This window comes from Polypterus senegalus, chromosome 10 (genome assembly GCF_016835505.1).
Source record: "Polypterus senegalus isolate Bchr_013 chromosome 10, ASM1683550v1, whole genome shotgun sequence".
Lineage (NCBI taxonomy): Eukaryota > Metazoa > Chordata > Cladistia > Polypteriformes > Polypteridae > Polypterus > Polypterus senegalus.
In genome coordinates this window covers 174,155,838-174,179,826 of record NC_053163.1, presented here as the reverse complement: position 1 = coordinate 174,179,826, position 23,989 = coordinate 174,155,838, and the positions used below count along the sequence as shown (strand labels likewise).

General features: G+C 39.4%; 1 protein-coding gene across 2 annotated transcripts in view; it reads left to right on the top strand.

Annotated features, from left to right (window-relative positions):
* Nucleotides 1–466: 466 nt before the first annotated feature.
* timm10 (translocase of inner mitochondrial membrane 10 homolog (yeast)) overlaps nt 467–23,989 on the top strand; it is a 78,920-nt gene continuing 55,397 nt past the window's right edge. The window contains exons 1-2 of one of the 2 annotated variants that reach the window (XM_039767612.1): nt 467–588; nt 15,804–15,924. In XM_039767612.1, the coding sequence (XP_039623546.1) occupies nt 15,810–15,924 (115 nt within the window). In that variant the 5' untranslated portion in view covers nt 467–588; nt 15,804–15,809. Of the gene's footprint in view, nt 589–15,803; nt 15,925–23,989 lie in introns of those variants that run through there. The other variant, XM_039767613.1, reaches the window with a different exon arrangement.

Here is a 23,989-nt window from a genome sequence, read left to right as displayed (position 1 = left end):
TGAAAGTGCCCCATCAAGGTACGCCTTCCGTATTGATCTCGAGAGCTCCTGCACCTCACAAATCCGAAAAGTTAATAAATGGGTTTGAAAGCTGGAAGAATCGGAAAATTGGTTTGCTTCAATCGACGAGTTTACAACATGCATCTGTATCGACCTTCGCTTCAACTTTGCCTTTCGTTTCTCTAAACTGTTCTCCGATCGCTGTATCATTAGATGGCTGCGACGGTGACAGATTAGGATTCGCCGTATGATCAACAGCATATGCTGTCACATTTGCCGATTTTCATTCAGTTAAACGCGTTGATTTTCTCACGATCTTCCGCTCTCACATTTCAGTTTGAATAAGGTAACGGGAATGTTTCGTTTACTACTACTGGCGGACATTGGGGTCTACGACCAGTACGCAACTCAGCGATTCGCCCGAGCGAAAGTTCGACGGTTTTGTGCATGCGCAGTCTTTGCCTGACGGAGTTTCCCGAACTCATAAACGTGACTTGCGTTTTTTTTTGCCTCGACTTGCACGGTTTTTTCGTTCGGTGTGGAGCGTCAAGTAGCGTTACCGACAAGCGTTGAACCCGACCACCCAAGGTGAGTCAGTTGTTTTGTATAGTGAAGTTTGTTGTATTTTGATTTTTAACTATTATTGCTATTTTTTTGCGCGAATGTCTTTTGGAGGTAGTACGGCAGCGTCGTTTGTATACCTCGAAGTAACGCCGTCAGGGGGAAAAGGAAAAACGAGTAATTTCCCTTTTGTTATTTTAAACAATTTGTGTATCAGCATGAAAGCGACAACCAGTCGACGACATTCTTAAAGTTTCCACTTGCTCACGATTATAATTTAACGCCGAAAACGGGCCCGCGCGGCGGCTGTAAAAAAAAAAAACTGGAGACACGAGGCAGGAGCGGCGGTGACGCAACGCACCAGATGATTCGCAGATTCATTTTTAAATGGGATTAATTAAAGTCGATACTGCAGATTTAGTTATTTTATTTTTTTTAGAAATTGGCCTCATTTCCTGAATGCACTAAAATAATAACTTTGACCACTGTTTTTTGTAATGAATACAAATATATAATTGTGTAGTAGCACGCGCAATAAACGGCGGGTTGGTCAAAGTTAATAAGACCGGAATATTAAATTCCAACCGGAGTCCTTTAAATCGGTCACGGCGTTAATTGTTGGTAACTGATACCCCCTCATATAGAGTGGCAAGCCGTTTTTTAGCATTTACCTTTTGATGCGAAATTTCAATAGGAAGACGTCGTTTCTTTTAAATCTGATATTTCTTTCAACTTGGTATCACCCATTTGAAATCTGATTGCTTTCAGTTTATATCAGCCGTTGGATATTTGATCGCAGCGTTTCATATTTTTCGAAATTTGTAAGCCTAAGTTACACCTAGAAACGTAGGTTGTTGCTTAGGCACATTCGTTATAGTGTTAACGGTTTAAATCGCACAAAAACGAATCATCTAAAGAACATGTTTAACGGTGTCTGGAGCGTCTCCGTGTTGGGATAACGAAGGCAAAGGTGGTTTTATGCCAAGGGTTTGTGAATCACACAACGGCCCATTGTGTTTCTAAATACGCACGTAAAACTATAAAATTCTGTTCCCTGTAATAAATCACCGTAAGCCTATCTCCGTAGTTTCTCAAAAAAAAAAAGTTAGTTACAAGCACGAAACATAAACCGCTAACCATTGAAATGATCTACTCACTGATACTACGCATGCGCAGACCAAAATTACGCAACTTAGCCTTACTACATTAATGCATTTATTACAGTTTACTGCATAGGTATTTATTGTCAACATTTTATAAGTTGTATATTTTGCATGTGTGACTTTTAATCTTGTACAGGCCATTGTATCCATGCACAATGGATAGACGACTTCTAAATACAACATGTTAAATGATGACATGGTATAACGTTCTAAGTTTAATGTTACGACTTACAATAAACTACGGTAGGAAACTTCGACAAAGTAGGACGGTGTTCTGGCGATTTGTCCTACTTTGTCGAAGTATCCTACCGTAGTTTATTTAAATGGCAGATACGGTATATACACCGTATATGTTACACCCATCCGTTTTTTGTAAGTCATAACATTAAACTTATAACGTTATACCATGTCATCATTTAACATGTTGTATTTAGAAGTCGTCTATCAAATTTATGGAAATTTGATTGTGTTTCTAAATACGCAGGTAAAACACCGGAGTAAAACTATAAAATTCTGTTCCCTGTAATAAATCACCGTAAGCCTATCTCCGTAGTTTCTCAAAAAAAAAGTTAGTTACAAGCACGAAACATAAACCGCTAACCATTGAAATGATCTACTCACTGATACTACGCATGCGCAGACCAAAATTACGCAACTTAGCCTTACTACATTAATGCATTTATTACAGTTTACTGCATAGGTATTTATTGTCAACATTTTATAAGTTGTATATTTTGCATGTGTGACTTTAAATCTTGTACAGGCCATTGTATCCATGCACGAGTAATGACCGTCTTGTGAAATCTTTGCATCAGGCTGTGTCTCTTTCAGGGATGAAATGACGCATATATAATAAATTGAGAAATGTTAACATTTCCATAAATTTGATAGACGACTTCTAAATACAACATGTTAAATGATGACATGGTATAACGTTCTAAGTTTAATGTTACGACTTACAATAAACTACAGTAGGCTACTTCGACAAAGTAGGACGGTGTTCTGACGATTTGTCCTACTTTGTTGAAGTATCCTACCGTAGTTTATTTAAATGGCAGATACGGTATATACACCGTATATGTTACACCCATCCGTTTTTTGTAAGTCATAACATTAAACTTATAACGTTATACCATGTCATCATTTAACATGTTGTATTTAGAAGTCGTCTATCAAATTTATGGAAATGTTAACATATCTCAATTAATTCTATATGCATCATGTAATAAATACATTAATGTAGTAAGGCTAAGAAAAGCATACATATTACTGAAATACAGTAACACTTACCTCAAACTTCAACACTAGGTAAAACAGATCGACGAACAGTTAGTAAGCTTCGAGAAAAGTTGCGTAATTTTGGTCTGCGCATGCGTAGTATCAGTGAGTAGATCATTTCGATGGGTAGGATGTTTCGTTAGAACACCGGCAGTGTTGCGAAGTGGTCGAGGGCTTGAAGGCCATCATATCCTGCCACTGACCCCGTGTGACCCTGAGCGTGTCACTTCGTCATTTCACCTGCCTGGGCTCTGATTGGAAAAGCCAAAGAAACGGCGCCAGTTGCGCCTCAGATGTTGTAAGTCGCTTTGGATGAAGGCGTCGGCCAAACGGCGAGTAATAATTCGAATGATTAGGTCACTTTGAGTCGTTCAAAATGTGCATCTGCATTTAAAGATAACTTCTCTACTGCCATTTCTTGAAAGGAAATTAGGTGTAAACACATATACCCGATATGATTATTTGTCTGTGTTGAGCTACATTTGCAAACGTGAAGGGATTGGAGAGGAAAGAAGTAGAAATCCCAGAACACAAGTGGGGTCTTAACGCATGGGTAGTTGCCTGGGGTCTCCATGCTAATCTGTGTATGTTGTGTGACTTGCTGCGTGGTTGTACAGGTAGGCCCCCCAGTGCACTGCTTTGCCCCGGGGGCCTATAATGCTTTTAAGACAGCCTTGAGTCTGGTTGGTGGCAAGACTGGATATCAATTGTTTTAAAATCTGATACTGACTTTTTGAAAACTGATATCCAGATTTTGATATGTACTCTTAAATTTGACAGTTCAGCATTTTAAAGTTTTGATGTCCGCATTTAGAAGTTTCATATCAAACATTTAACAATTTAATGTTTTCATAACTAACTCTGAAAGCTGTTATGAATGTTTTAAATATTTGATATCACCCTTTAGAATTTTGATATGAACTTTTTAAACTTTAATATCATCTTTTGGAAATTGGATATCCACATTCGCTAATTAGATATAATCACTAATAAAATTAATATCATCTAGTACTGGGGTGCCCACACTTTTGTTTAGCTTGCGAGCTACTTTTAAAATGACCAGGTTGAAATGATCTGCGTACATTAAAAATGTGTGTATATAGAAGTATATATTTATACTTTGTACATAAAATGTATGTTGTCGTACCTTGCTAGAACTGAATAACCTTTATGGCACAATAACAATTCAATACATTTATGGTCACTACAGTACTAGGGTGTTGTGCCGTGTTAGCCATTATGAATGTAGGGAAAAGCCAAGCAAAATGACACCTTTTATTGGCTAACTAAAAAGATTACAATATGCAAGCTTTCGAGGCAACTCAGGCCCTATCTTGCCTGAAGAAGGGGCCTGAGTTGCCTCGAAAGCTTGCATATTGTAATCTTTTTAGTTGGTCACTACAGTATTTGGATTTAATAATCTTCATGTGGGAAAAGGCTGACTCGCATAAATAAGTAGAGCCAAATAATGCAGTCAAGAAGCTTTTGAATTCAGCCGAGTGAAAAATGACGGATGTCCGATTAACTGCGATTTTAGTTTCCTCTCCTTTCTCAGATCGCTTTTTGGAAGTACGTCAGTTTTGTAGTTTTTATGAACAGTTCGAAAGTGCCTTTCCACATTTTCCTTCTTTGGAATAGCAATGACAGATTGACAGATCAGACAAACGCACTTCAATTGTGACATTGTGAGAAAAAATTCCTCTTCAAATTCCACATCCAGCCCATACCCTCCCCAAACAATTTTTTTTAAAATCCCTTCTTTAGTCGATGTAAATTGGAAGGCTAACTAGATCACAGCTGGAGTTTTGCAGTAGCTCGCGCATTTGATCGTGCGTGCAGGATGACCATTGTATTAGAAGAGAAGAGATCTCAGACTGGCCGCCCTGTATGTCAATCAAGAGGCAAATGACTTAGGGAGGATATGATAGACTCATTTTTTGAATGCAACGCGATCTACCTGCACTACCTTTGCGATCTACCGGTCGATTGCGATCGACGCATTGGGCACTGCTGATCTAGTAATAAAATTTTGTACTGGTCTTTCCAATGGGAAGAGGAACAATAAAATGGCTTCCTGTAACTATTCAGGCTCTGAAAGTATTGCAGTGTAGAGCACAGAGAGCCAGTGTCGGACCCTGATGATATTCTTCTTCAGACACAGGGGTAGTTTCTTATCTTTATTGTTAAATTCAATATTGTGATTCTAAAATTTGATATCCTCCTATTGCAAATTTGATATCGCATTTTAAAATCTGATATCAACTTTCACTAATTAGATATCGTCATTTATGAAATTGATATCAACTAGTAATTAAAAGTACTACTGATCTTTTTAACGGAAAGACAGGTGATAAAATGGCTTCCTGAACTTATTGAATCTCTGGAAGTCTTAGAGTTTAATGCCCTGAGATGCTTTGTCAGAGACTGATGCTGTTCGTCTTCATACACAGGGATAGTTCAGTGTCCACATTGTTAAATATGATTGGATATCACAAATATGAAATTTGATGTCAAGTTTTTAAAATCTGATACCAACTTTCACTAATTGGGTCTCATCACTTGTATGTATCAGCTAGTAATAGATAGATAGATAGATAGATACTTTATTAATCCCAAGGGGAAATTCACATAATCCAGCAGCAGTATACTGATACAAAGAAACAATATTAAATTAAATAGTAATAAAGATGAAAAAAATTAAAATAAAATTAATGTTTGCATTTACTCCCCCGGGTGGAATTGAAGAGTCGCATAGTGTGGGGGAGGAACGATCTCCTCAGTCTGTCAGTGGAGCAGGACGGTGACAAAAGTCTGTCACTGAAGCTACTCCTCTGCCTGGAGATGACACTGTTCAGTGGATGCAGTGGATTATTCATGATTGAATTATTAATTAGAAGTACTCCTGGTCATCTTTATGGAAAGACACATGACAAACCGCTTCTTGTACTTTTATGAAACTCTTGAAAGTATTACAGGGGAGACGCCATGTCAGACAGTGACAATATTCATCTTCAGATACAGGGACAGTGTTATGTTTACTATCGTGATTCTGACATTTGATTTCAAGCTTTTAAAATTTGATATCACATTTCAGAACACAGAGATCAGCATTTTAAAGTTAGTTATGACATGTTCACAATTTGTTATTAATCCTAGTGATAAGTTCAAATTGTAAATTTGGATAGCAAATAAAAAAAATAAACCTGACATTGGAGATTTGATATCAAAATTTAAAATGTATGTAAATGTTAAAACACATGATACCAAATTTTAATACTTTGATACCAATGTTCTGAAATATGATATTAAATATTAAAATGCTGAAATCAACAGTAAGGAATTTGATATCAACTTTTAAATTTCTGATATGTTGTTATCAAAATTTAAAACGGTTGGTATCAGCAAAATTTGAATCTTGATATCAGTAAAAGTGATTAAATGATAAAAAGGCGTTCTATGGCCTGGATATATTTGAACTTTATGAGGGTTAGTTTTTATTTTGATCCTGATCCATTGGTTGGGCAACATTAAAGCTCAGTGATGTAATATCGTTTGGCCAGATTGTTCTTGAGCATGATACACATCCTGAAAGGCTGGATATCAAAAAACATTTGGGTCTGTAATCCATGCAGGTATTACCTGAATCTTGTTTCTCTATTGCAGGGTTGTGGGGATCCTGTTGAAGTTAAATGATATGTTCTGTATTTTTCATGTCAGAGTTATTTCTGTCACAATATGATCTGTATACATTTGTCGTGTGAAATTGTGTTGTAAAATTAGTCGCATTTTATAAATTTAACAATATACTTTATCTTACCCTCACTGGCATTTTATATTGCAGTCCATGGGGCATTGGGGAAAGCTTAACACTAGAATCCTGTAAATTCCTTTGCACCTCTCCATTAGCGTCTTTTGTTTTGCAAATGTGTTGATCAGCACAAGTATCCTGCCCACCGCCACAGCTCAAGTTGGACAAAAAGTTCTCCCAGCTCAAGTCTGTTTATCTGGGTATGGGATTCCTGGAGTTGTGTAGGGTAAATAATCAAGTGTTATTTGGAGCACATGCATTTCATGTGTGTTGTGTGTCTGCAACGATCTGGGTAAACATAAGATGAGAGGAAATGCAAGAAATGTTGCACACATAGCTAAAACTAACAAGAAAAAAGTTTCTGTTTTAGTTATGTGTTCAACATTTCTTGCATTTCTTGTCGTCCTACATTTACCCAGATTGTTGTAGACACGGAACAATTAGTCCAAAAACAAAACGCCTTACCAATGTTTGTACAAAATTTACCCTTAAGTTTCCAACTGTGTTATCGATGGACTAATTTTAAAGTCACCATCTCGATCCACTGCACAAATTCCTTTCATAATGTTAAACTCTTCAATCATTTCCCCTCTTTGTCTTCTTTTGCTTAAACTAAAAAGCTCAGCTCTTTTAATCTTTCTTCATAATTCATCCCTTGTAACCCTGGAGTCAGCCAAGTTGCTCTTCTCTGGATCTTTTTCTAGTCCTTCTTTTTGTATCCGGGAGACCAAAACTGCACAGTGGAGGCCTCACCAGTGTGTTAAAACACTTGAGCAGAACCTCCTTGGCCTTGTACTCCACACATTAGGGCGCTATATAACCTGACATGCTGTTAGCTTTCTTAATGTCTTCTGCACACTGTTTGGCAGTTGATAGTGACGAGTCCACTGCAACTACTAAGTCGTCCTTATAAGGTGTACTTTTTTTCAGATATCCCATTGTATATTCAAACCTAACATTTTTACTTCCTACATGTAATACTTTTAACATTTACTGACATTAAATTTCATCTGCCACAAGTCTGAATGCTATCCAAGTCCCTCTGTGATGATTCAGCACATTTTGGATCATCTGCCAATCCACCAAGCTTGGTATCATTTGCAAACTTAACCAGCTTGTTACTCTTTTAGCCTCCCTAATGCTGAAAGCAAACCAGGTAATGTAAAACAAAAAAGGCCCAGAAAAAAATGTTAGAAAACGCAGAAACAAACTGAACATGCAAACTTAAATTTTTAACATTTTTTTTCTAGCACCAGATTAAGATATTTTACACCTGCCACTGACATATCAAATTCATTCTGCTGTGTTTATGGTATATTTTTATCCATTTACCAGTCAAGAACCATTTTGCTATTTTATAGCAGCACATATGTAGAAAATAAATGAATACAACTTTAGTCAGTGATTTGGGTGTTTCACTTAACTGTGGCTATAGGCAGCACCCTTTGGGTGAAAGACTTCACAGATTCAAATCTAAACGTAATCAAAACCCAATCTGGAGAAGTCTTGTCTGAGCCTGACTGCAAACACGATGAAGACACAGATTAGTGAAGTGATATCATCTGTGGTCTGCTGTGCGCTGTACTCACTCAACACTGTGAAGAGATATCAGTTCAATTGTTCATGCGAAAATGTCTCGACACAAGCTGCAGCTTCACCACCTGAGGCCACAGGTCCGCCACGCCCTCGACCCTCTGCAGTTCGTATACCAGGAGAAGGTGGGAGCGGAGGATGCCATCATCTGTATGCTACAGTGATCCCTCTCCCACTTGGACAGAGGCAGTGGTGCTGTAAGAATTATGTTTTTGGACTTCTCTAGAGCCTTCAACACCATCCACCCTCTGCTCCTTAGGGACAAGCTGACAGAGATGGGAGTAGAATTAATACCTGGTGGCATAGATCGTGGATTATCTTACAGACATACCTCAGTATGTGCGTCTCGGGAATTGCAGGTCTGACATTGTGTTCAGCAGCACAGGAGTGCTGCAGGGGACTGTACTTTCTCCAGTCCTGTTCAGCCAACATACATCAGACTTCCAATACAACTCGGAGTCCTGCCACGTGCAGAAGTTCGCTGAAGACACAGATATAATGGGCTGCATCAGGAGTGGGCAGGAGGAGAAGTATAGGAACCTTATCAAGGACTTTGTTAAATGGTGCCACTCAAACCACCTACACCTGAACACCAGCAAGCTGGTGGTGGATTTTAGGAGGTCCAGGCCCCTCCTGGACCAAATGATTATCAGAGGTGACTGTGCAGAGGATACAGACCTATAAATACCTAGGAGTGCAGCTGGATAATAAATTGGACTGGACTGCCAATACTGATGCTCTGTGCAAGAGAGGACAGAGCCAACTATACTTCCTTAGAAGACTGGTGTCCTTCAACATCTGCAATAAGAAGCTGCAGATGTTATATTAGGTGGTTGTGGCGAGCGCCCTCTTTTACACGGTGGTGTGCTGGGGAGGCAGTATAAAGAAGAGGGATGCCTCACGTCTGGAAAAACTGGTGAGGAAGGCAGGCTCTGTTGTAGGCACGGAGCTGGACAGTTTGACATCCGTGGCAGAGCGACGGGCGCTGAGCAGAATCCTGTCAATCATGAAGAATCCACTGAACAGGATCATCTCCAGACAGAGGAGCAGCTTCAGCGACAGACTGCTGTCACCGTCCTGCTCCACTGACAAACTGAGGAGACCCCACACTATGCAACTCTTCAGTTCCACCTGGGGGGGTAAATTTTAACACTACACAAGATTATAGACTGTTATACCTGCCTCACACTCTCCACCTTGCATTTTTTAACTTGCACTGCGCTTTTATTGCTCTTTTATTATTGTTTTTATCAATATGCTGTTGCAGGAGTATTTGAATTTTCCCTTGGGGCTTAATAAAGTATCTATCTATCTATCTAATGATAGATAGTTTGTGGCTTTACAAATAAATATATATACTCGCCTAAAGGTTTATTAGGAACACCTGTTCAATTTCTCATTAATGCAATTATCTAATCAACCAATCACATGGCAGTTGCTTCAGTGCATTTAGGGGTGTGGTCCTGGTCAAGACAATCTCCTGAACTCCAAACTGTCCAAATGTCAGAATGGGAAAGAGAGGTGATTTAAGCAATTTTGAGCGTGGCATGGTTGTTGGTGCCAGACGGGCGGTCTGAGTATTTCACAATCTGCTCAGTTATTGGGATTTTCACGCACAACCATTTCTAGGGTTTACAAAGAATGGTGTGAAAAGGAAAAAACATCCAGTATGCGGCAGTCCTGTGGGCGAAACTGCCTCGTTGATGCTAGAGGTCAGAGGAGAATGGGCCGACTGATTCAAGCTGATAGAAGAGCAACTTTGACTGAAATAACCATTCGTTACAACCGAGGTATGCAGCAAAGCATTTGTGAAGCCACAACATGCACAACCTTGAGGCGGATGGGCTACAACAGCAGAAGACCCCACCGGGTACCACTCATCTCCACTACAATAGGAAAAAGAGGCTACAATTTGCACGAGCTCACCAAAATTGGACAGTTGAAGACTGGAAAAATGTTACCTGGTCTGATGAGTCTCGATTTCTGTTGAGACATTCAAATGGTAGAGTCAGAATTTGACGTAAACAGAATGAGGACATGGATCCATCATGCCTTGTTACCAGTGTGCAGGCTGGTGGTGGTGTAATGGTGTGGGGGATGTTTTCTTGGCACACTTTAGGCCCCTTAGTGCCAATTGGGCATCGTTTAAATGCCACGGGCTACCTGAGCATTGTTTCTGACCATGTCCATCCCTTCATGACCACCATGTACCCATCCTCTGATGGGTACTTCCAGCAGGATAATGCACCATGTCACAAAGCTCGAATCATTTCAAATTGGTTTCTTGAACATTACAATGAGTTCACTGTACTAAAATGGCCCCCACAGTCACCAGATCTCAACCCAATAGAGCATCTTTGGGATGTGGTGGAACGGGAGCTTCGTGCCCTGGATGTGCATCCCACAAATCTCCATCAACTGCAAGATGCTATCATATCAATATGGGCCAACATTTCTAAAGAATGCTTTCAGCACCTTGTTGAATCAATGCCACGTAGAATTAGTATTAGTATGGTGTTCCTAATAATCCTTTAGGTGTATGTATGTATGTATGTATGTATGTATGTATGTATGTATGTGTGTGTATGTGTGTATGTGTATGTGTGTGTGTGTGTGTGTGTGTGTGTGTATATATACATATATAAATATATATATATATATATATATATATATATATATATATATATATATATATATATATATATATATATATATACTGTAAGAAGAAGAGACATGAGGCATGGCAAGGTTTGGGGCAGCCACCCGTTTAATCCGGTTTCCTGGCTGCAAAAGTAACAGATTCATCACAGTCAAGTTTACTCAACAGAGTCCAAAACAGAACTGCCTGCCAGAGCAAAGGCAGGAGTCTTTATAGGACGGAGGGCGGAAGTGATGTCGTCCTCTGTGCGGAACGGAAGTGACATCATCCTCGGTGCCGGAACCGGAAGGGATGTGTCCCTCTTCGAGGTGTCGGCTCCTGATGGGATTTCCCGGGAAAGACCTGTAAAGAACTCAGAAAGAGCGTTAGCGTACCCCGCCACCGGGGCAGATGTATAATCAGTCCTCTCTAAGCCCTTCAGCTGCCTCCCATGCACATGTGTGTGACTATATATATATGTATATACAGTATATATATGTGTATGTGTGTGTGTGTGTGTGTGTGTATGTATGTATGTATATATATATATATATATATATATATATATATATATATATATATATATATATATATATATATATATATATATATATATATATATATATATATATATATATATGTGCATGTAATGTATTTCCGTGATATTTTTTTGATCACTTGGCTACATCATATTCTGCCTGAAGGCATGTCCATTGCATCCACTTTTTGCATTTCTCTCTATACAAGACCCTCTTCTATCCTTTTAGAAAGTTTCTTTCTGGTGGGTCTCTGTCATTCTTATCAGCCCACACAATAATAATCAAGTGTTTCTCTCAGTGTTTTTGCTTCAGGCTTTTGAGACTTATTCTTGACCACAGCTTTGAAAAGCTTTCTTTCTTTTCCTGCGATTTGCAAGACGCATTCTTTGATTTGGACATTTAGATTTATTCCTTTCATGTTTTGTAATTCAAATACATGCCAAACAGGCTAAATAATGTCTGCAGAAGAAATTTTTACATGTCCACGTCGTAAAGTGACCGTGGGGAAGTTTGCCTTTAGCGAATTTTGTGTGTGATTCGGTCGCCTATTTACTTAACTTACTGTACTTGGTCCAGTTTTGGGATTGTGGGTAGGCAGAGTGAATCGCAGCAGCTCTTAGTATAAGAGAGAAACTAAACCAAAAGGGAGTGCCACCTCTTGTCATTGTGGTAAGCAGTTGTATAGTTTTGGTCCTGGGATGGTCACAGTAGCTGCAGGTTTTGTTTTGGGTAATCACAGGGTTATTTACAATGTCTATGTTTATTTTGTTACTTCAGGAAATCCAGTTTTTAATTTTTATTCTTTTAATTTAATAATTTTATCTCAAGAAAGTAACATAGTATAAAATCAAAGAAATAAAATTTGCAAAACTTATGCAACAAATAACTTCAAAACCTAATAAAGCAAGAATTCAACCTCCATCTGAGAAAAAGAATGGAGAGCTAAGAGCATATGGGGGGCGTGGGGAGGAAAAACATCCTGTTCCCCCTAAATCGTAGGTGTCAAACTCCAGGCCTGGAGGGCCGCAGTGGGTGCAGGTTTTCTTTCTAACCCGTTTCCTTATCAGTGTCCAGTTTTCACTGCTAATTAACTTCTTTTCCTTCTATTTTAATAGCCCTGTTTTTAAGGATTAAGTATTTTGAATTGATTCTTTGCTTCATTAAGTGACAGCCAAACAGAAATGAGACATGAAACGAGCCAACAGATTACCAGCGAAATTGGGGCTTCAAACTCCAACCAGTTCCTTAAAGAGAAGCTGATTCTTGTTGTTAATTAAACCTGTTATTCAATTTCATGGCTTGTTGCTTCTCTCTTTTTGCCACAGCAGACATTTCCAAAACTGTTGATATTTTGTTTTTTCCAAGAACTCCTACAATGTTTTAGTTACCTGAGGGATCAACCTTACTGAGACCTTCATCTTTATTTTCAGATTTTGTTCGATGGGTACCAGTGAGCTGGTCATGTCCTGCTTGTTTCATGTCTCATTACTGTCTGGCTGCTAATTAAGGAAAAAACTAAGGGGCCTGAGTCAAACTAATTAAAGCTAAGGCTAAAGAAGTTAATTAGCACCAAAAACTGGTCACTAATTAAGAAGATGGTTAGAATGAAAACCTGCAGCCACTGCGGCCCTCCTGGACAGGAGTTCGACACCCCTGCCCTAAATGAATGATTATTCTATTTTTTTGCCTTTTTTTAAGTTTTGAATAGTTCCTTTTTTTTTTCCAATTTCCAATAATTTGACAGGTACTTGTGTCATTGAAATGTAGGGTAGGAACTTTGGTGTGGAAGTGTGGGAATCAGCCCACTTTTTTAAAAAAAAAATGCCACAAGGTTTAACATAATAATAAAAAGGCTTTAATTGTTGCCACTTGTATGTCATTATAGATTTTGATGAGAAGTAAACATAAATGATTCATGCATACTTCGAGCAGTGCGACGATGTGACCAACCGTCAGTTGAGTGAGTGGTCAGATTACACAAATATGATAAACAAGTATACGTTTTGCATTGATCCCCAGATTAAGAATATGGGGTATAAATTGTCTGTCAAACCATTCATTTTCTGATTGGCATATCCAGTTCAGAGACTCTGGGAGCTGGTGCCTGTCTTAGATAGGGTTTTAATGGCATATTAGTGCTGAACAAGTATTGGAAAAACCTAATTTTTAAAACAGTTGTACTAGGATTTTGTTAATTTTGATGCCAGAAGTAAATGGTAGTTTTTAAGCTCCTCGCGCTCATTTGTGTATTAGTTTGATCACAACTCCAGGGACGACTGCCCTCCCTGCTTTTTATTTCTTCAATTTAATATATTTAATAGATCACACTTGAATCCACCAAGAGCGACATCCAGACCAGCTCTTTCATCGTGCTAGCGACTCCAAAGGGGTAATGCGGAGTGCTGTGTAGTAGGTATGTGAGTGACAGTGTGGAGGACCCGGAAGACACATATATCTGCATGCTGGTGGCGGGATGGGGGGTTTAATTGGGTTATCACTTGTATGCTTCAGTACTGTTTCAGTGCTGGTGCCGAGGTCCGAAAGCTGGTATTGATCGACTCTTAAAAATAAATGCTCCCGAGTGGTTGTTTAGAAGGAACCATTTTTTGGTTTTCATAAGAAACATCTACATCTAACCTTTGTTTAGTTAGATCTATGAAATGCTTTGTAAATAACTATGAATGCATTATAACAGATTTGTGAAATAACAGTGATTTTAACAGGACTCTGGCTGCATACAATAAGAGTCTGAAGTCTTTTTTTTTTCCATCTGTTAATAACGTGTCTGTTTGCCAAAGATTTCTGTTTTATTCACATATCATATTACATTTCCTTTCCAAGCCCAAATAAACTCTTTCCTTATCAAAGAACCCTAAATGCCATTTTTGTCAAGCAACACGTTCTACAAGGAACCACAAAAACCTGTAAAGATCTGTTATTTTTAAGATGGGTACCAATGTCAAAATTTAGTTCTAGTCGTGCTGCCCTGACCACAAGACAGGAAGTAGCCTTGGACGGGGTGCTAACATTGCACTGAACTGTCTACACATCATTCCAAAATAAAATGTATTTAGTTAGCGTTTTTATAACTTCCACATTGGACAGACATTTATATTTTGAAGCACAAGGCAAATCTCTGCAATCGCACGACATGCAAAGTGTTAATAGAAGCACATAATCTCGGCGATGCGGAATTAGCAGGCCTACTGAAACGGCATACCTAATCCCCTGAAATAAATCCACTAACATTACATTTGTATTGTCTGTTGGATTCTTTTGAAGCCAAAGTAATATTTATTAATTTGAGATGGTCCATGAATACATTTATTATGTGCATATGTTAAGATCAATCAAGTAGTCTGTGATGATCATGTATCTTTCTTTACACACCCTACCCTGGAGTCCCTAGTAAGCCAATAAAATCATTTGTTTTTTACATTAGGGGGGGGAGATATTATAACATTCAAGCCCTAAATTGGAACTCTGGTCATTTCATTGACTACCTTTACACATAAAACCTTAGAAGTGTTTTGGATCAACCATATCAGGCATTCATGAGGATTTCTTAATTTAAACCTATCAAGGTGCACTGGTAAATTCCTAAGTTCATTGCTTTTCCAGTTAACACAAACATAAGGGGTACCGCAGAAGGTTCACAAAAGACTTTGCACCCAAGCACATCACATCTTTCTTTTTTTTTTCCTAAAATTATATAGGCTAATAAGCAGTAATGGGTAAAATTTGTTTTTTTCGCTTTTCTGGTTTTGCAACAAACAGCGAACATGGATTGCAAAGACTTAACTGAAGCTTTGACAATACTGTGGATATGATGTTGAGAAACAGCAGAACTAAAAATAAAGCAGAAAGACACATTCTACTAAATTTCTACTTTTTTTTTTTTTATTTTCAGTTTGCGGTGGGCAAATAATGCGTGCCATCAATTTTTTTTTTGTTTGTGGATTCCTGCTATGTTAATACAGTGCTAGTGTTAAAGAGCATTTCTAAAGTGGGCAGCACATGGGAACAACACAGAAACCAGCACTAGGTGGGATGCCAGTCCTTTGCAGGACACAATCACTCAGACAGGGACAATTAACTGTCATTTAATCTACCTAGCATACAACCTTTGGATATAGGAGGAAAAAATAAACATAAGAAAAGTGTATTTTGGTTAGATCACTTCAAACAGGTGATGGTAAAATGTAATTGTTTTTCTATTGTAGGAAGTAATGCCTACCTCTAAGCTAATTTATCATTATCCTTCTGGCTTCAAGACTGTGTTCCAGTATTTGGCGTGGCAGCAGCATAACAATATCCTGTGTGATGTTCTCCTTCAAGCAGAAGGTAAGTCACATTATGTGATACCAGAGTTCACAGAACATTGTTCTGCAGGACCACAATAGCTACAGGCTGTTGCATAAATACATTTTTTACATCAGAAACTATGGCATATTGAGCATACCTTTTTAATTACTGTAGAAGTATTGATTGTTGTTTCTGTTATTATTCTGTTTTGTCATAAATTTTTTTACAGTTTTGAACCATCACAAAGTGAAATAAAAACCAAGGTGGCCAAAGGTTTTATTAGAAAGGTGAGGTATTACACTAGGAAATATAAGAAACAAATGTTGAAATTAATAAAGATATTTTACCCCATGGTTTCTAATTTCCAAGTTTTTTGGATGGTCCTCTTGCCCGTATGTACAAATAGCACATCCTGCTTACCTACACGGTAGTTTTCTAAAGTCCCAAATACAATCCCACAGGTCCAGCTTTTCAGACTCGTCTGGTAACTACTACTTTTAACATTTTTGACAAGGAGATCACAGCTACATTCTCACGCCTGATAGCAAAACCAAAAATATTGTATATCAAGAGGCCCTTGGATATGAAAGCTATCAATATAAATTCTTCTTTATACAAATTATTTAATTTTTTATTATTGATTTTTAAAGTTTGTCCTGTTTCACTACAACGTGGCTGGAGCCACGGGGGTACAGCTAGTTTTTAATATACCCATTGTCCTGAAGTAATCTGGAGCCTTATATAATCCTGCATCTTTTTTGATAGGACCCCCTGCTTGGCTTGCTACCTAAAATCCATCCATGACTACATTGGTTAGTTAGGATTAAAACCCCTTAATTACTTGAGTTTTTTAATGTTTATTTCCCAACATTTATTATGAGCATATACAGTGCATCCGGAAAGTATTCCCAGCGCATCACTTTTTCCAAATTTTGTTTTACGTTACAGCCTTATTCCAAAATGGATTAAATTCAGTTTTTTCCTCAGAATTCTACACACATTACCCCATAATAACAACGTGAAAAAAGTTTACTTCAGGTTTTTGCAAATTTATTAAAAATTTGTATAATCATTAGTAGACCCATAGATGAAAATGGTACCAAGTTTTGGAGTTAATGAACTTGTTGTTAATTGGGTGCTTGGTGTGAAGAAATAAACCAATAGAAAGTACAATTCTTAACTTAAAGGTGAATTCATGCAAAACAATACAAATTTTCAAACCGACTACCCCTTTGTGTTCTAAAGCCCTGCAAGTAATAATCATCTTTCTAAGCTTCAATAGGAAATAAGGCGCATAGTCGCTAACCAAGACTATAGACAAACAATCGGGGTGAGCCAAGCTGAGTGAAGAAGTTCAGTTAACAAGGACCTGCATCAAATTAAAAAACCTGGGAGTGAAAGCTTGTAGGGCTTGTATCCCTTTAGAATCTAGAGTGGATACCTCTGATTTAGAGCATTTTGCCATTCCACCAATCTAATCATTAATAAGCCCTTTATACCATTTTTTTCTGCCATAGATAATAAAATATGTTGCACCTGGGCCAATTCAGTTATACTTTGGAAGGTAGTTTCATATTATGTACTCTTCTGTGTGCTTGAGCAATTAATTGACAAGAGATATGCTAGATGTTTGTGTAAGTGTGTCTGCTTTAATATGTCGTGTTGGGTTGGTCTTCTCAACAGGTCTGTTAAAACAGTCACTGACTTGCTTTGATCCTGCACTGGAATAATAGGGCATAGCGTGGTTCATCCATTGCCTAGCCTGCTTATCCACTGCATGGCTAAAGGGAGCAGATGCCTAGTTTCAACAGGTACAAAGTGAGAATCAAGCTCTAAACATGATGAGAGTTCACCAACACATAGGCTTATTCTCATTTTCACAGTATAATAATTGTAGGATGACGACTAGTGTGCCACTCTCCATACAGCGGCACTGCAGTGCTTTCTATAGCATCACTCTTGTTAGTGGCCAATTGGAAAAAGGAGTAACATGTTTGGTGTATGCTTGAGGATGTCCCACCATAGTGTGCATACATCCTCTTTAGGTGTCAGTTGTTCATCAATGTCTTTGTCTATTAGACTTTCCACTTCTAGAATTGCCAAGAGGAACCCCAAACACACAGAGTGAACTGACATGTCCACTTTCAGGTGAGGATTGTTATTGCATCCATTAAAATCTAGACTGCACTTCCCTTTAGAGAAATTAGTAAAATTTAATATTTGCAACCTACAAAACTGGCAGAAGGCAAAGAGTACAGATAACAGGTAAATGCTCACCATGGAGGAGAGGTCATTCATGCAGTTCTTTAGGGGTCTGCTCTTGAGCTGCTACTTTTTCTGGTTTGCATAAATGATATTGATTCTGGTATAGTTAGTGAATTTGCTGAATTTTCAGATGACACTAAAATTGGAGGATTGGAAGACCCTAAGGAGGCAGCAAAAACATTTCAGAAAGGCTTGTACAGTCTTCAGTTGGGTTTATACTTTAAAGTGAAATTTAATGTAGAAAAATGCAAAGTGCTACATGTGGGCAAAAGGAACAAAAATCATATGTATAAGATGGGAGACACTGTCCTGCAGGAGGCAACCACGCAGAAGGGTTTATGGGTTTATGTTGATGATACATTTTCATCGTGTAAGCAATGTGCAGAACTGGTTAGAAAGGCAAATAGAATTGTAAGATTATATCATAAAAACTGTTGGAAATAAACTGGGGACATCTTTGGACTCTATAATGCACAAGTGTGACTGCATCTGAAGTATTGTGTGTAGTTCTGGTCACTACGCTGCAGATGAACAGTGATACCAGTGGAATGTAAGGGGAAGTACATTTAGGATTGAAGCTAATAAGCACTTCTTTACATAAGAGAGTGTAGGAATTTGGAACAAACTATCAAGACATGTACAGGTTGTTACCTTTTAATAGTATCTGATTCCTCTATTAGAATATCTTGGCAACTTGCTGAGCTTGATGGACAGAATGGTTTCAATCAGATTTCTAATGTTCTTTTGAAAAACACCCATATCTCAGGTGTCTTAACATACTGGGGTACAATACAACAATTTTCATTTATACTATATCTTTAACAACTGGAGCATAAAACAGTTAAGTGACTTGTCCAGTGGCAATAATCAAACCAGCAGCATTATAGTTTCAAGCTCAGTGTGTTCCAGTCTAGCATTGTAGGGCCAATTGAGCAGTATTTTTAATTGTTTTTTTGTTTGTACCTATTAATAGAACAGGCATGAGATGGTTCTGCAGAGTCCTCTTTGGAAAAGAAAGCATTTTTCAATTTAATTGCCTCAATCCTCTTCCAGTATGCATTCCAGGGCGAAGGCATATTTTAGATATTTATTTTTGAAATCCTGAGCAGAACTTGCAAACTGCTGTAGTCAGTACCAAAAGGCAACATCTGGAGGCTGCTGGTCTGCTACATCCTCTGACTTTCATCTGATAAGAGTAGTGTTAATCAAGATAGGGTGACATCTCTGAAGACGTCATGTAAGATGCACAAGGAATGAAAAGTGGTTTAAACATTGTAAAACTGTAGGCATGTTCAGGCACCCAAAGAATTATAAACAAGATGAAGATGGATCACATATAAAAGCTATTTAAAAATAAAGTGACATAATGATTATTAATCATTTGCCACACTTGCTACCATTCCAAGGTAAATTAGAACTCTGCGTAGCTGGATGGGTTGCTGAGACCCTGCTTCATTATTTAAAGATTAATGTGTGATTATCTGTGCTTAAACAATTCATTGCCAGTAAAATGCTAGATTTTAATTGTGTGTGTATATAAGTGTTCACATTAGTAATAGATGCAAATAAACTTTGGATGAAATATCTGTCATCCCCACCAGGTACATAGATATTTCTCAGACTCACTTTAATAAAGAAACTGCCCATCAGATATTATGTCTGACATTAAAAGTGGAATAGTTCTGTGTATCAAGATTCCCACACACCTAGTCTATACAGTACCTGTATATATAATTCACTAAGTCCATGGCAAGCAAGAGGCACGTAAGACAGACCATGGGATGCGCACGACAGAGCCCCGCCCACCAACAATTCAAGCGAGAGCAAAAGCATTTGCCAAGAATGTTTTCATTTCATCTATATATACTAATAAAAGGCAAAGCCCTCACTGACTGACTCACTCATCACTAATTCTCCAACTTCCCGTGTAGGTAGAAGGCTGAAATTTGGCAGGCTCATTCCTTACAGTTTACTTACAAAAGTTAAGCAGGTTTCATTTCGAAATTCTACGCGGAATGGTCATAACGGTCGACAACGCCTGCCATGTTGAACTTTCTTATTTATGGCCCCATTTTCACAAAATTTGATAGGCGGCTTCCCTGCGCTAACCGAAACCGATGTACGTACTTATTTCGGTGGTATGACGCCACCGGTGGCTGTGAGTATTGAACTTTCCAACCGTCTTTGTTACTTATGGGCCCATCTTCAAGAAATTTGGTATGCGGGTTCCCAACGCTAACTTAATCCTACTTACGTACAAATATACAGTGCATCCGGAAAGTATTCACAGCGCCTTAATTTTTCCACATTTTGTTATGTCACAGCCTTATTCCAAAATGGATTAAATTCATATTTTTCCTCAGAATTCTACACACAACACCCCATAATGACAACGTGAAAAAGGTTTACTTGAGGTTTTTGCAAATTTATTAAAAATTAAAAAATTAAGAAAGCACATGTACATAAGTATTCACAGCCTTTGCCATGAAGCTCAAAATTGAGCTCAGGTGCATCCTGTTTCCCCTGATCATCCTTGAGATGTTTCTGCAGCTTAATTGGAGTCCACCTGTGGTAAATTCAGTTGATTGGTCATGATTTGGAAAGGCACACACCTGTCTATATAAGGTCCCACAGTTGACAGTTCATGTCAGAGCACAAACCAAGCATGGAGTCAAAGGAATTGTCTGTAGACCTCCGAAACAGGATTGTCTCGAGGCACAAATCTGGGGAAGGTGACAGAAAAATTTCTGCTGCTTTGAAGGTCCCAATGAGCACAGTGGCCTCCATCATCCGTAAGTGGAAGAAGCTTTAAACCACCAGGACTCTTCCTAGAGCTTGCCGGCCATCTAAACTGAGTGATCAGGGGAGAAGGGCCTTAGTCAGGGAGGTGACCAAGAACCCGATGGTCACTCTGTCAGAGCTCCAGAGGTCTGTGGAGAGAGCAAAACCTTCCAGAAGGACAACCATCTCTGCAGCAATCCACCAATCAGGCCTGTATGGTAGAGTGGTCAGACGGAAGCCACTCCTTAGTAAAAGGCACATGGCAGCCCGCCTGGAGTTTCCCAAAAGGCCACCTGAAGGACTCTCAGACCATGAGAAACAAAATTCTCTGGTCTGATGAGACAAAGATTGAAGTCTTTGGTGTGAATGCCAGGCGTCGCGTTTGGGGGAAACCAGGCACCGCTCATCACCAGGCCAATACCATCCCTACAGTGAAGCATGGTGGTGGCAGCATCATGCTGTGGGGATGTTTTTCAGCAGCAGAAATTGGGAGACTAGTCAGGATAAAGGGAAAGATGACTGCAGCAATGTACAGAGACATCCTGGATGAAAACCTGCTCCAGAGCGCTCTTGACCTCAGACTGGGCGGCGGTTCATCTTTCAGCAGGACAACGACCCTAAGCACACAGCCAAGATATCAAAGGAGTGGCTTCAGGACAACTCTGTGAATGTCTTTGAGTGGCCCAGCCAGAGCCCAGACTTAAATCCGATTGAACATCTCTGGATAGATCTTAAAATGGCTGTGCACCGACGCTTCCCATCCAACCTGATGGAGTTTGAGAGGCGCTGCAAAGAGGAATGGGCAAAACTGGCCAAGGATAGATGTGCTAAGCTTGTGGCATCATATTCAAAAAGACTTGAGGCTGTAATTGCTGCCAAAGGTGCATCGACAAAGTATTGAGCAAAGACTGTGAATACTTATGTACATGTAACAGTTTTTTTTATTTTTAATAAATTTGCAAGAACCTCAAGTAAACTTTTTTCACGTTGTCATTATGGGGTGTTGTGTGTAGAATTCTGAGGAAAAAAATGAATTTAATACATTTTGGAATAAGGCTGTAACATAAAAAAATGTGGAAAAAGTGATACGCTGTGAATGCTTTCCGGATGCACTGTATGTCCATAGCCTGCAGCTCGGTCACCGTGTGAGGCGGCGTTGGGTCCCCCATCCCCACGCTCCCACGTTGTTGGCTGCCTGCATATATAAGGCCGTCCATCGCTCCGGTCTCTTCATTCCCTTCCTTGCTTCTCCACAGGATTCATGCCTCCCTGCTGATAACTGCAGCCTTTTTATTTAATCCATATCTTCTCTGCTGTTTTTTTGTTCGCTTATTACGATTATAGTTATTGTTTAGGTATTTTAGACTTGGTTTACATTGTTCAGGTACCCATTTCCTTTATCGTTCCAACCGTACCCCCATTAACATGTCTATCGAGGTGATCACCATCGATCAAAGAACTGTCACTTACCGAGTGGTTTCCATTTCCGGAGATGGCACCTGCCTTTTCCATTCTCTGTGTTGCATATTGCATGGCCATATCAGGCTCACTCTTGATATCCGGAGAAACATTGTGTCTTATGTATTGAATGACTGGGACAGGTTCAAGGTGTGGACTGATGACGGTACAGGAGATAATTATACTAAACAGGAGCACTATAAGAGTGAAATGCTTAAGCCGTTCACCTATGGTTCTGCATGTGAGTTGATGGCTGCCGCTGAATTTTTCGGTTGTCGCTTTCAAGTGTACCGAAATGGCCAAATATTTTACAGTTTTGGACAACCGCCAATGGCTCTTAAACATCTTAGATTCACAGGTGATGATTTGAGTAGTGGACACTTTGATGTTTATGAATGTTTAAACTCTCAAAAGCTGGATGCGAAGTTATCGATGAAACTGGTTGTATGCTTACAACCCTTGACAGATGCCGACTGTCACTTCGACACAACAAGTCCTACAAATACTGTCGTAATTGAAACAAACCATGAAACTCAAACCGATTATGACAGCAGCAATCCAAGCTGTGAGATTTGAGGCAAGTTTTCACATGGCCAACTGTACTTGCATGTTCAAGAGTAAGCTCGGCGCACAGCTTGGTCATATTACAACCAGAGGGCCGAACTGACAACGCGGTATACAAAGAGATCCTTAACAAATAATTATTAGTATATTTTCCCTCAGTTTAAAAAGGTTTACTTCTCTTCTTAATAAAAATTTTAAGGCAGTACTTCGCTGCTGCGAAGCGCGGGTATTTTGCTAGTCAAGAATATATAATTCACTAAGTGGCCGACCAGGGCACGCAAGAAGCAGCACGCAAGACCGACCATGTGATATGCATGACAGAGCCCCACCCACCAACAATTTACTAAGCAGTCGACCATGGCACACAAGACAGACCATGGGATACGCACGGCAGAGCCCCGTCCACCAACAATTCGAGCGAAAGCATTTGCCAAGAATGTTTTCATTAATCAAGAACGAAAGTGGGAGGTTCGAACACGATCAGGTACCGTCGTGGTTCCGACCATAAATGCCGACTGGCGATCTGGCAGCGCTATTCCCATGACCTGCCGGGCAGCCAACTGAGAAACCAAAGTCTGTGGGTTCCGGGGGGGAGTATGGTTGCAAAGCTGAAACTTAAAGGAATTGACGGAAGCGTACCACCAGGAGAGGAGCCTGCGGCTTAATTTGACTCAACATGGGAAACCTCACCCAGCCTGGACACTGAGAGGATTGACAGATTGATAGCTTGATCTCGATTCTGTGGGTGGTAGTGCATGGCTGTTCTTAGTTGGTGGAGCGATTTGTCTGGTTAATTCCGATAACGAGCGAGACTCCCTCCTGCTAAATAGTTACGCGATCCACGAGTGGTCGGCGTCCAGCTTCTCTTAGAAGGCCGCCGTCCAGCCCCGTCCTTCGCTCTGGGAGGTGGGGATGCAGCAGCGGTCCTCCACTTTTCAGACACGGACAATTGTATGTTGCTCTGTCTAAAGTTCCATCTTTTCATTCACTTACAGTCGTATCCTCAAACCCACCCCATTTGGACAACTGTGTCTTT